The sequence below is a fragment of the Crotalus tigris genome, unplaced genomic scaffold (assembly GCF_016545835.1).
Source record: "Crotalus tigris isolate CLP2741 ecotype Arizona unplaced genomic scaffold, ASM1654583v1 scf7180000017999.2816498, whole genome shotgun sequence".
NCBI classification, from domain to species: domain Eukaryota; kingdom Metazoa; phylum Chordata; class Lepidosauria; order Squamata; family Viperidae; genus Crotalus; species Crotalus tigris.
The window spans coordinates 1,386,338-1,399,071 of NW_024096765.1; the positions used below are offsets into that span (position 1 = coordinate 1,386,338).

At 41.9% G+C, this 12,734-nt stretch overlaps 1 protein-coding gene across 1 annotated transcript in view; it reads right to left on the bottom strand.

Moving 5' to 3' along the window:
* Positions 1-12,734, bottom strand: part of CDH4 (cadherin 4) — a 929,395-nt gene that overhangs the window by 4,709 nt on the left and 911,952 nt on the right. The window contains exons 14-15 of the mRNA XM_039346507.1: positions 6,130-6,269; positions 5,095-5,259 (exon numbers count right to left, since the gene is read on the bottom strand). Coding sequence (XP_039202441.1) covers positions 5,095-5,259; positions 6,130-6,269 — 305 coding nt within the window. The remainder of the gene's footprint in view (positions 1-5,094; positions 5,260-6,129; positions 6,270-12,734) is intronic.

Genomic DNA, 12,734 nt, shown 5'->3' on the forward strand with positions numbered 1-12,734 from the left:
CTATTCAATTAAAGCTGCAAATTATATATGCAGAATTAGACTTCTGCCACTAAAACTGAAGCTCGTTTAATGAAGGGTGAATTTATCTGATTTCAGGAACTTCTTTTTGACCTCTCTCTCATCTATTTTTGGATTCACAGATGCAACCACGATTGTAACGTATAAGATTCTGCAATAAATTTGTTTAAAAAAAAATCTCAGAAAAAAGATTAACTTTTTGTTTACAAGCGAGTGGCACGAAGAATCAGTATGTATAGGAGATTGTTCGTGGAAACAGTGGCATCTGTTGAGGGGGGGGGAATTCAAAAAGTCAAGACGGAGGTCACAATAATGTGATTAAGTGGCACATAAAATGCTTGGCTCTGTGGTTGTGACCGTCGTGCCTCACAGATCTCTCTGGGATAAAATATGAATGGACTCATTGTATTTGGTTTTCATACTGGTTCTAAGTTAGAGTGGGCAAAACTTTGGTGACCTAACATTTCAAAGGGGAAAAAAATTGCAATGGGTGAGACACACTGGTACAAAATAGGTTGGGTGACATCATGCATGTGGGAAATGCCAGGAGTTTTATATCGGGAAAGAGGAAATTGTAATAATGCCTATTTTTAAGACTTACAGCCAGTTCTCATGTGTTTCACATCTTCGTTTGGTAGGAAGCCATGCAAACACAATGATTTTGTTTTGGCAATTTTGGGCCGTCCTAGAGGCAGCATTCCTGGGGTGGCCCATGTAACACCTAGGTCAGTGGTGGCAAACCTATGGCATGGGTACCCGAGGCCTTACTCAGAGCCAAGATAGGCAAAGGCTGTTTTCATTTCACTAAGCACCAGTATTCTTTATAACTTTTCATACATGTGTTTGCATGGAGAGAATAGCTCTACCTGGCGAGGATTATAGAAACAGACAGGGAGAAGATGAATCAGACTGAATGTTAGTGAAGTGTGCAGGATGGCGTCTGCCGGAGAGACCAGAGCAAGGGAACGTTTAATGATGAAAAACAGTAAGGCTGGAAAGGAAAATTTCCAGAGCAGGAAATAGATACAATGGCAAAATTAAATTGCTCTCACGATTGGTTTGCAAACATGCTGTCTCTCTTTTTAATAGTAAAAGGATCAAGGAGACAAATTAAAGAAAAAGATTAAATGCAGTTACAAGAACTCTAGGGGGAATTTAGGGGCTTTTTTGGAGTGGATTGGGAGAAAAAAAAACCCTGTCATGGAATCATGGAAATTTCTGTAACCAAGAATGCATTGTAAAGTGGATTTTGGTCTACATTATTGTGGCTTGGTGTTCATGGAGTTATTGGTACTTTTATTGCTATTTTTATATTTAAAGGATGATGATATAACCTAGGGCAGAGGTAGGCAACCTTGGCTCTTTTATGACTCGTGGACTTCAACTCCCAGAATTCCTGAGCCAGCCATGCTGAGGGGAAAGAGAGAGTTTTCCATGCTGAGCCATGCTGGCTCAGGAATTCTGGGAGTTGAAGTCCATGAGTCATAAAACAGCCAAGGTTACCTACCCCTGGCCTAGTCCGTTGTTTCTCCATCTCAACAACTTTAAGATGTGTGGACTCCAACTCCCAGAATTCCTGAGCCAGCCATGCTGAGGGGAAAGGGAGAGGTTTCCAAGCTGAGCCATGCTGGCTCATGAATTCTGGGAGTTGAAGTCCACGAGTCATAAAAGAGCCAAGGTTGCCTACCCCTGACCTAGGGGAACAGAGAGAGTTATGAAGGTTGATTTTACTGAAACCCTTCTTTCAAATGATCACCTATTCTACCTTATATATTTATCAGAGTCCTGTTCCTTCCTTTCCTAGCAATATGTACCTTCTCTTTTTATTTCCAACCATGTCCATCCCTGTGCAGAATAAGACTTCCAACCATTCATTTTTAATGGCTGTTCAGAGTTACAACAGGACTGAAAAAAGTGACATGACCTGCCTTTGAGGTCATAACCATCACATCATCCGCACAGCCCCATGATTGCAATTTGGGGTCTTGGCAACCAACTCTCATTTACGATGGTGGTGGTCATATGATTGCAATTTATCATTTCTCTGCCAGTTTCCGATAAGCAAAATCAATGGGAGAAGCTGGATTCACCTAACAGTCATGTGATTTATTTCACAACTGTATGACTCATGACTGCAGTAATGCCGGTTGTAAAATTGGGTGCAGTCACATGACGACTCACTCACTGACCACATCATTTAGCAAACCAAAATTCTGGTCCCAACGGTGATTGTAACTTGAGGACTGCCTTGTAGTTCTGAATCTTGGAGGATGTGGGAGAGAAGATCATGTTGTGGTCCCGCCCTAAGGTTGACTTACTTGTAAATTGAACTACAGCATCATAACATTCTTCTAGATGCCTGTCTACTCTGTTCTCATAACAATAGCAAGAGCATTTTGGCTTATATTCTGCCCTATAGTGCTTTACACCACTGTCTGGGCAGTTTACAATGTAGAAGCATTATTTGCATATTGCTCCAAACAGGCAGAAGGGGTCAGGTTGTTCACCAGAGCACCAGAGAGAAGGACAAGAAACAATGGTTGGAAACTGATCAAAGAGAGAAGCAACCTGGAATTAAGAAGAAACTTCCTAACAGTGAGGACAATCAATCAGTGGAACAGCTTGCCTCCAGAAATCATGGGTGCTCCATCACTGGAGATTTTTAAGAGGAGACTAGATAATCACCTGTCTGAGGTGGTATAGGTTCTCCTGCTTGAGCAGGAGGCTGGACTAGAACACCTTCAAGGTCTATTCTATTCTATTCTATTCTATTCTATTCTATTCTATTCTATTCTATTCTATTCTATTCTATTCTATTCTATTCTATTCTATTCCATTCCATTCCATTCCATTCCATTCCACTCCACTCCACTCCACTCCATTCTATTCTCTGACCTCACAAGGATGGAATGCTGAGTCAACCTCAAGCCCCGTCAGGATCGAACTCAAGGTTGCAGGCAGAGTTCGTCTACAGTTCTGCTTTCTAATCACTGTGCCCCCAGAGCTTTTTATCACTAGTCCACATTTATCATTTCCATAAATTAAATGTGCATTGTGGGAAAAATAACTCTTTAGTCTGCCTTGAATAAGTGTGTGTCGCAACCAGTGATACCACAGAGAGATTCTTAAATATTGGATGATCAGACGTTTGGCCAGAAGATCTTATCGTGAGGGTAACCCAAGAGCACATCCATCACAGCTATGGACCTTCACTGGTTGACTTTGAACCAATTGCTCACTCTGAATCCAATATGCCTCATTAGATTTTGATGGGGAAATTGTATTCTACCTTGAGGAAAAAAAGCAGGATATAAGAGCCTTGGTGGAGCAATGGTTAGAATGCAGTGTTGCAGGAAAACTCTGCCCACTGTCAGGAGTTCGATCCTGACTGGTTGAAGGTTGACTCAGCCTACCACTGTTGTGAAGTCAGTAAAATGAGGAACCAGATTGTTGGGGGCCATATGCTGACTTTGTAAACCACTTAGAGAAGCTGTAAAGCACTATGAAGCAGTATATAAGTGCTATTACTATAAATCTAACAAATAACTACATTCTTCTCTGTACCTTGATCTGAGGCTACCTGCCTGCAGACCTTTTCAATGGTAGTCTCTTATGTCTGAAATGCTCTTCCTAGTAAGGTATTCCCGGCTATCCATTTTATTGTCTTTTGGGCATCAAACAAACATCCTTTTATCCTCCCACACATCCTAAGCATTGTAATCAACTTGTTGATTTTTAGTATCTGCTGTTCAGGAGCCTTTTCTACCTTTCTTTTCAGCTGTTGCTATTATGGTTCTCCTGATTTAACGTTATGTGATTGAACGTTTGTGCTGTTGTATATTTTAATTGTTTTAGAATTTACAGCCTCTTGTAAAGCTGCCCTGGGATCGATTGGGTTTTGAAGGCAGCCCAAACATTTTTTTTAAAAAATTAAAAATGCACAATGGAACAAGGCAGGAACAGATAAAATAATCTCTCTGTTTTTTTTTTTAATACTGCGCTGCAGGTTTGACATGCCTCTGATGAGTGAACCATGGGAATCAGCCGTAATGTGCACCTGTTTAAATATAATGAACACATTCCCCAAGATGGAGGATTACACGCCTTAGAGCACTGCACTAATCGGGTTTATTATATTTTACAGACTGTGGAATAGCAACTACATTTTCTCATACGGTCCATTGCGGAAATGCTACAAGTCCTGTATCTGAGGGCTACCTTCGCCCCTGGTTCATTGCTTCACAGAATCAACCGGTTTGTCTCTTGGGTAGCCGCTACGTATTTATTGCTTTTATAGTTTCAATTTGCTGCTGTTAAATGTCGGTTCCACCGGTTCTTTATGCTTTATTTGCCTTGGGCAATCTGCTGGAAGGGCAGGCTGTAATGTTTTGTGAATACAATAGCAAATAAAGAAAACGAGGGATGGCGCTTGGGTTGTGGGAGCTAAGCAGACGAGATTGCTAATGCCATCGATGGCTTGAATTCAAAGCATCTTCAGGGATGCCCAGACACTGAACATGAACAACAAGGTTTTTCAACTTTGGATGGAGTAGGAATACTGGTAAATGAGCTTACTAATGCTGCTTTATATTAACTCCTTGGCAAGTTTTTCAGTGCACTCCAGCCCCAGTTTAGCCCTGGGATTTTCCATCCAAATCCTAAGCAGATCTCCTTAGCTTGTTTGAAATCAGTCAAGATTAGTTAGAGTCCACCATTAGTTAGAGTCCACCATCTGCCAACTAGACACTAAATTATAATAAATGTATACTTTAACTTTTGAAACAAGACAATGGTAATATACTTGGCAGGTGTGGTTTCTCTCAAAACCACCCTTCAGCACCACCCTTCTTGGAACATATTCCAAGAAATCCATCCATCCATCCATTGATCCGTCTGCCCACTCATTGATCCACCCATCCATCCATCCATCATCCACCTATCCACCCACCCACCCACCCACTCCTCCCTCCCTCCCTCCCTGTATTCTATACATGCTAATTGCTGTCACCAACTCTTGGTGACCAATTAACCCTACAGCACTACAGCAGCAGTCTACAGAAATCTGCAGGAACATACCTCATTAATAAAGTCCCCGATGTCTCCAGGGTGGGGGATGACAGGCCGTATAGGATATTGTGGCTCAGCACCGACAGGTCTTTCATCCACTCTCCTGACTCCATTTGGCTTGTTTAAAACATGATCCATATTCTCTGGCTGCTGAAGTTGGCTTAAATCATAATCCTATCATGAATACAGAAGGAAAAGAGTGAAGTTGCGGCAGATTTTCACTGAAGATTATCCAGTACCTTTGTGCCATTGGGGGAGCTAAATAACATGACTGACTTAAGTTTAAGGGAAATCAAAACAGAGCTTTTAAACTCTATGGCATTTATATTGCTACTTAATTCAACATATATGATATGCTATTGATCTTTGGCTGGACGGTGCAAAGAGATTTACAAGGCAGAAAGCTGCAAACACGCACTCTTGACTAATCACTTATTTGGTTCACATTTTGGAGACATCTCAATGTGGGTTTGGAGTATTAGTGATGCTCTATTCAATGACCATCTTATGGCCTCTGCTGCTCAGTGATCTTTCCACAATCTAATTTGTAATTGATTTGGAAGAGAGAGAGAGAGAGAGGGAGAGACCGATTTAAACAAAGCAAATCCAAACTTCAAACGAATTATGGATTGGCATGTCAGATGGTGGTAGATCACAACGGAAACAAAGAATCCAAGCTGTGATCAATGATATTATAGTTTCCCAAAGTCTATATTATGCCCAGAGATCTTTTTCAAAATAGAAACCTTTTTGTGCTATATAAATTTTCTAGATTTATATTAAGCTTTAATATTAGTGTTTCTCCTGGTGACAGATGAATACGGAACTGAGTTTTTATAGCACTCACTTTTCAGATATATTTGAGCTGCAACTCCTTAAAATTCCCATCGATTTCTCAACCGTTTAATAGACATTTTAGAGTAGTGCTGTATCCAGCTCAAGTCTCATAACTGCGGTTCAGATATACAGTCTCAGATCTTTTGCATTATTTTGATTCCAACCTGAACTCTAATCGATTTCTCCCAAAGATGGAGTGATCCTCACCTGATCTTCTTCTCCACCACCTTCTTCATCATATTTAAGAATGTTGTCCCGGACATCATCTTCGGGATCAATGAGTAGCTGCTTAGTGTGACGTTCTTTCTCCCTCCGTTTCATCCATACCACAAAAAGCAGAACCATGGCTAGAAAAAAACAATTGAACAATAGCAACCACAGCTAAATGTCACAATCTCCTATTCCTTAAGGACAATCAACCCTAGCCAAGAAAAGTGCAGTCAATAATACCCCGTCTTTTCTTCATGAATGGGGTTTATACTTTGTGTTGGCCTGAGATCTGCAAAATTGACCACAAATAGGAGAAATAAATAGAAGCTAACCACCATATTGTGAGAACACGAGTGAGCAGTTAGACGAGGACCCCTGAACTCATTGGTAGCCTCACATTGCAATGAACAAAGACATGCTTTTAATTTCACAGTTACTATGATTGTTGGCTGAGCAGGGACAAAAATAGCCAGAGAAGTGATTAAAGTCTGGGAAACGGGCCCCTTGTCAATCAGTAGGAGTGCTGATTTACCACCAGTTATCAGGTGCTTGGGAGTCAAGGGCAGGCAGCACAAGGAAACAACAACTAATAACTTAATAGCAGTCATCAACACCCTTGTTAACAATTAAAAGCCACACATAACCAGGAACCATATAAATACAATGCATAAAACAGCCCAGTGCACATTTTTGGAGAGAGAGAGAGATAGAGAAGTTCCCTGAAGGTGGGCTCCAGCACAAGCCCAAAAGCTTGGAAGAATAAACCTCACGTCCTGGTGACCAACTCAGATTGGACTGCAACTCCCAGGCTTCCCCAGCCAGCCATGTTTGTGGACATGCTGGCTGGGGAATTCTGGGAGTCGAAGTCCACATGTCTTAAAAGTTGCCAAGTTTGGAGATCCCTGTGTTAGATGGTTCTGTATGCGTTGAGTAAGCCTAGCAACAATCTACTTCTTCATTGGCAGAAAGTGGACTGATGTGGTAGCAGGTAGCACTGTTTTTAGGGAAGATGTTGAGAATGCCAAAGGTACATATGCTAGCTTACAGGTAAAATATTTTCTCAAGCTAAAAGCAACTATTGTAACTCAGTACACAGATCATATGCATTTCTTAGCAACAATACAGAAGTGCTAGTTGGTAGGTTTTCACAGCTGTTCTTTGTCGATAAAATGACTTTCACTGACACCTTCTACGATGCTCTCCATTCTGAATGTATGGCAATGAATGAAATGTTGACACGTATCCGTAGCTTCACAGACATCATCCGGAAGTCAACACATCAGTGTGGAAGTGGTTTTGCCATTGTCTTTTTCAGAGATTTTTCAAGAGTGTCACAAGCTGGGCTCTCTATTTGGTCCTCTCTTATCTAAAAACTAACCAGGTCTCCCTGTAGGATTTTGTAAACATTCATTTTTGAGCTGTCTGCTGGAAATGGCTCCTTGCTTTACCGTAATAAGCACAACACTCCTGCAAGGTACCACGTGGGTGGGAAGGCAACAGCCTTCCATGCCCCTTGGAGTATAGTCATGAAAATGTCTTCAGACAACACTGATTCCCTCAGCTAGGAAACAGGGGCGAGTATTTTCGAGCTGGACACGACCGGACAGGGAAACCTTTATCTTTACCTTTTACTGCAATTTTACCAAACTATCCTTCTCTGTGCTGGAAAATTACAGGTTATGAAATGTGTGTGTATGGGGAGGAAGGGTGTCTCTAAATCAGAGGTGGGGAACTATGGCCCTTTTATGACTTGTGGACTTCAACTCCCAAAATGGCTGGCTGAGGAATTCTGGGAGTTGAAGTCCACAAGTCATAAAGTGGCCATAGTTCCCCACCTCTGCTCTAAGTGAACCAAAATCTGAAGCCAGAGGGACAAACTCTTGGATTATACGGCCTCTCCGTGCATTTTACCTCTCCAGTGCTGCATTTCATCACAAGTAAAGCAGCGGTAATTTGAAAAAAAATAGAATTTCTCTCAGTCCCAAATGCATACACAGAGGGGCATCAACATGTTCTAACCAGCTGAGGGGGCAGATATTTCTACAGTATCCTCCCCCCCCACTCTGCCCTGCTCCCCCATTAAAATAAATCCTTTCAAATCAGCAAGATGCTGCAGCTGTACTAATTTCATTTTAATGATGTGTGATTCTCTCCGAAGGGATGCAACAGAGACTGGATAAAATATTAGCTCGTCTAATCCAATTTGGACTTAGTCTCCTCCTTTTTACAAGCTTTCTGTCTTTCCAAGATCACATTAACAAACGTTCTGAAATACTCTTTTTCGGCTGCTTTGCTTAGAAGATGCGAGCAAAGCCTTGAACTTTTTACTGAAAGTGCCAGGGAAGGGGAAAAAAAAAAGGCAAACGTTGGAATATCAGATCTAGTTTGGCAGGATAAGACAATGTTAGCATGGCTTTGCTTTGTTTGAAGATTAAATTCAGGAAATTAAATAGCAAACATTTCCAGTGTGAGTTGCTTTTGTATTTTTTACATCTCAAATCTAATATACAGGGTTATAGGTAGTCCTCGACTTACAACATTTAGTAACCGTTCGAAGTTACAACGACCCTGAAAAAAGTGACTTATGACCATTTTTCACACTTACGATCATTGCATCATTCCCATGGGATCAAAATTCAGACCCTTGGCAACTCATATTTATGACGGTTGCAGTGCTCCGGGGTCATGTGATCCCCTTTTGCGACCTTCTGACAAGTAAAATCAATGGAGAAGCCAGATTCACTTAACAACTGCATTGCTAACTTTACAACTGCAGTGATTCACTTAACAACTGTGGTAAGAAAGGTTGTAAAATGGGGCAAAATTCGCTCAACAACTGTCTCTCTTAGCAATAGAAATTTTGGGCTCAATTGTGGTCGTAAGTCGAGGACTGCTTGTACTTTGCAAGAAAGTTGAAATGCCACAATTAAATAGTCCAGGACTGGAAAATAGTTATTCGTGCTTAAACCTTCCATGGCCAGGAAGCATGCGGAGTTCTTATTTTTTAGCTTCTCATCACTCAGGATCATTGTGGGAACAAGATTTATTTATTTATTTATTTATGAGACTTATATACCGCTTTAAGTGCAAGCACTCTCTAAGCGGTGTACACCAGTAAGCAATGTATATATATATATTACATTGCCCCCAACAATCTGGGTCCTCATTTTACCTACTCCGGAAGGATGGAAGGCTGAGTCAACCTTGAGCCGGTGAGATTTGAACCGCTGACCTGCTGAACACAGTCAGCTAAAGTGGCCTGCAGTACTGCACTCTAACTGCTGCGCTACCTCGGCTAAATAGTGGGAAGGAACATCTGTATTAATCCTTGAGCTGCTCAGGAATGGACTGATGGAGCACATTTTAAAGCTGATTTTCTGTGACCTGTTCCAGGAATTATGTATTGGAAGTGTGACTTCAGTTGCCAGTATCAACCTACTGGCTGCTTGGGCATTAGGGCAGAGAAATATGAAAGTTATCTTCTCAGCCAAAGAAAAGATACAGGTTCTTATTCAGTGTCTAGAACTGACTGAAGCCATGAAGGCTAATGTAGCGATGGAAACGGACTTTCTAAATTGCAAAAATTTATCCCAGACTGAGATTAACAAATATAAGACTGAACAAAGGGAATGTGGATTCTGTGGATCCACAGGTAAAACTATTTACCAAAGCACCAGAAGACAAGAACCAATGGATGGAAACTAATCAAGGAGAGAGGCAATCTAGAACTAGGGAGAAATTTCCTAATGGTGAGAACAATCAACCAGTGGAAACAGCTTGCCTTCAGAAGTTGTGGGTGCCCCATCACTGCAGGTTTTAAAGAACAGACTGGACAGCCATTTGTCTGAAATGGTATAGGGTTTCCTGCCTGAGCAAAGGGTTGGACTAGATGACCTCCAAGGTCCCTTCCAACTTTATTATTCTATGCTCTAGGGAGGGATAAAATATCGAAAAGGGTAGAGATTTTGACTGCAGATGCATCAGGATCCAACACTTTAGTTCAAATGATGACATCATTTTCAAATTGTCAAATGATGACAACTCAGTGGAACGACTTGCCTCCAGAGGTTTGGGATGCTCCAACACTGGAGGTTTTTAAGAAGAGATTGAACAGCCCTTTGAACAGGGGGTTGGACTAGAAGACCTCCAAGGTCCCTTCCCACTTTGTTATTCTGTCAACATCAGCACTGCACCACAGTGCCAGACTTACAGAAGGTGGAGCTTGCAGCATAATCATTTGATTGATTATGTGGCATCAAGTCAGTTTCATTCTCTAGCAACCACTTAGATTTTCTCCAAGTTGACACACTTGGAGCTGAAGTGTTGAATTTTGCAGATGCTTCTGAACACTGCTGTTGAAAAGGCCTGAATGACATGGCTAAGCACAGCTGCAACAGTCGAAATCCAGTTCAGGAAGGAGAATGCATCAAGCAGAAGGGAGGGATTTGAACCAAGAGGTTGTGCAGGTGTCTACAGAGCACTGCACAGGTGGATCTTAGATTGCCAGTCAACCCAGATCTCAAATTAACTTACAGGAAACAGAATGGGCAGAAGCCAGGACATCAATTATGATTACGGGAGGATAACTGCTCTTGTATGGTAGCAACATTTGGGCAAGCAAAAAGTACAGGGAGTCCTCATATTACAACAGTTCATTTAGTGACTGTTCAAAGTTACAACAGCACTGAAACGTGTGACTTATGACCGTTTTTCACAGATACCACCTTTGCAGCATCCCCCCGGTCATGTGATCAAAATTCGGATTCTAGGCAACTGGTTCATATTCATGACCGTTGCTGTGTCCCAGGGTCATGTGATCACATTTTGCGACCTTCTGAAAAGCCAAGTCAATGGGGAAGCCAGTTGATAGGTTAATAAGCAACCTGGTCACTAACTTATCAACTGCAGTGATTCACTTAACAAACGTGTCAAGAGAAGTCGTAAAAGGGGGCAAAATTCACTTAACACGTGTCTCACTTAGCAACAGAAATTTTGGGCTCAATTGTGGTCGTAAATTGAGGACCTGTATTCAGGACCGGTATTCAACTGTTACCTCACCAGCCACTGAATGGGATTTGTACCCAGAGCACAATCAATGTCCTGTTAATGGGCGTGGTTGAGCCAAAGGCAACAGTCATGGTTGAGGCTACTTAGGGATGTATCCAACCCACTGCCATGAACCCCAAGTAATCTTACTTTAAGATTAACTTTTTGAGCTCTGGTGTTGCAGTGGTTGAAGTGCAGTATTGCAGGCTAACTTTGCCCACAGCCCACAGTATTGCAGGCTAACTTTGCCTGACTGGCTCAAGGTTGACTCAGACTTCCATCCTTCCAAAGTCAGTAAAATGAGGACCCAGATTATTGGGGGCAATAGGTTGACTCTGTAAAGCGCTTAGAGAGGGATGTAAAGCACGACGAAATGGTATATAACAGTGATGGCGAACCTTTTAGAAACTGAGCGCCCAAACTGCAACCCAAAACCCACTTATGCATTGTCGAGTGCTGGGTGGGTGTGGCCCATTGGCTGGGTGTGGCCAATTGGGTGGGCATGGCCCATTAGGTGGGCGTAGCTGCGGTGGTAATGGCAGACTGGGTGGGACTAAAAAGTTCAATCAATCAATTCCAATTTTGCAAGATCTTTTTTTTCCCGCGAGTTGAAATTGACTGATTGAATCTTTTTCTCTTTTTTGCAGATGGCAGCGGAGGCCTAAAGCGAAAAGGTTTTATAAAACCCAGCTGAAGGCCTAGGACTGGGGCGACGGTGCGCGTGCCCACAGAGAAGCCTCTGAGTGCTGCCTCTGGCACCCATGCCATAGGTTCGCCACCACTGGTATATAAGCATAAATACTGTTGATATTGCTATGTTATTTTGGATTGAGATCCCGCCCATCAGAAGAGATTCTGGGTGAGGGTCTCACCAAGCCTTTGCCCAAAGATCAACACAGAAACCCTGGGAAAAGATCTAAAGACTTGGCAGGTTTAAATGACTATGTATTTTAACATGGATTGGCATTTTAACATTTCATTATTTTGGTGCTTTATGTTTTAACTGGTTGTGTTTTATAGTTTTTTTAAAATGATTTTATATATCCTTTAATTTTTGACTGGGAACTGTCTAGAGTTGGCTGAAAGAGAGGTGGCTACATAAATATTTTAAATAAATTAAATAAATAAAATTAATTATGCTAGTTGCAGACTGATGCTTTAGCTGCTGAGAAAGCTGGAAGCGTTATTTCAGTGGCATTGATTCTCCAGCAGCTCACAACCTAATGATCTAAAGCCGGGCTCTTCAAACTTGGCAACTTTAAGACTTGTGGACTTCAACTCCCAGAATTCGCTGTCTACATGGCCGGCTGAGGAATTCTGGGAGTTGAAGTCCACAAGTCTTAAAGTTGCCAAGTTTGAAGACCCCTGATCTAAAGGCATGTAGACAGCGTTAGTGACATGAATGAAGGCAAATATACGTGTCCCAGGATCATGTTGCAGGATCCAATCTGGGTCCACCAATTGGATGGGCTCCAGAGGAAGTCCGAAAGCTTGGAAGATTAAACCTCTGGTCCTGATGACCAACCAAGATTGGATCCTGCAGAGTGAGTGACTTT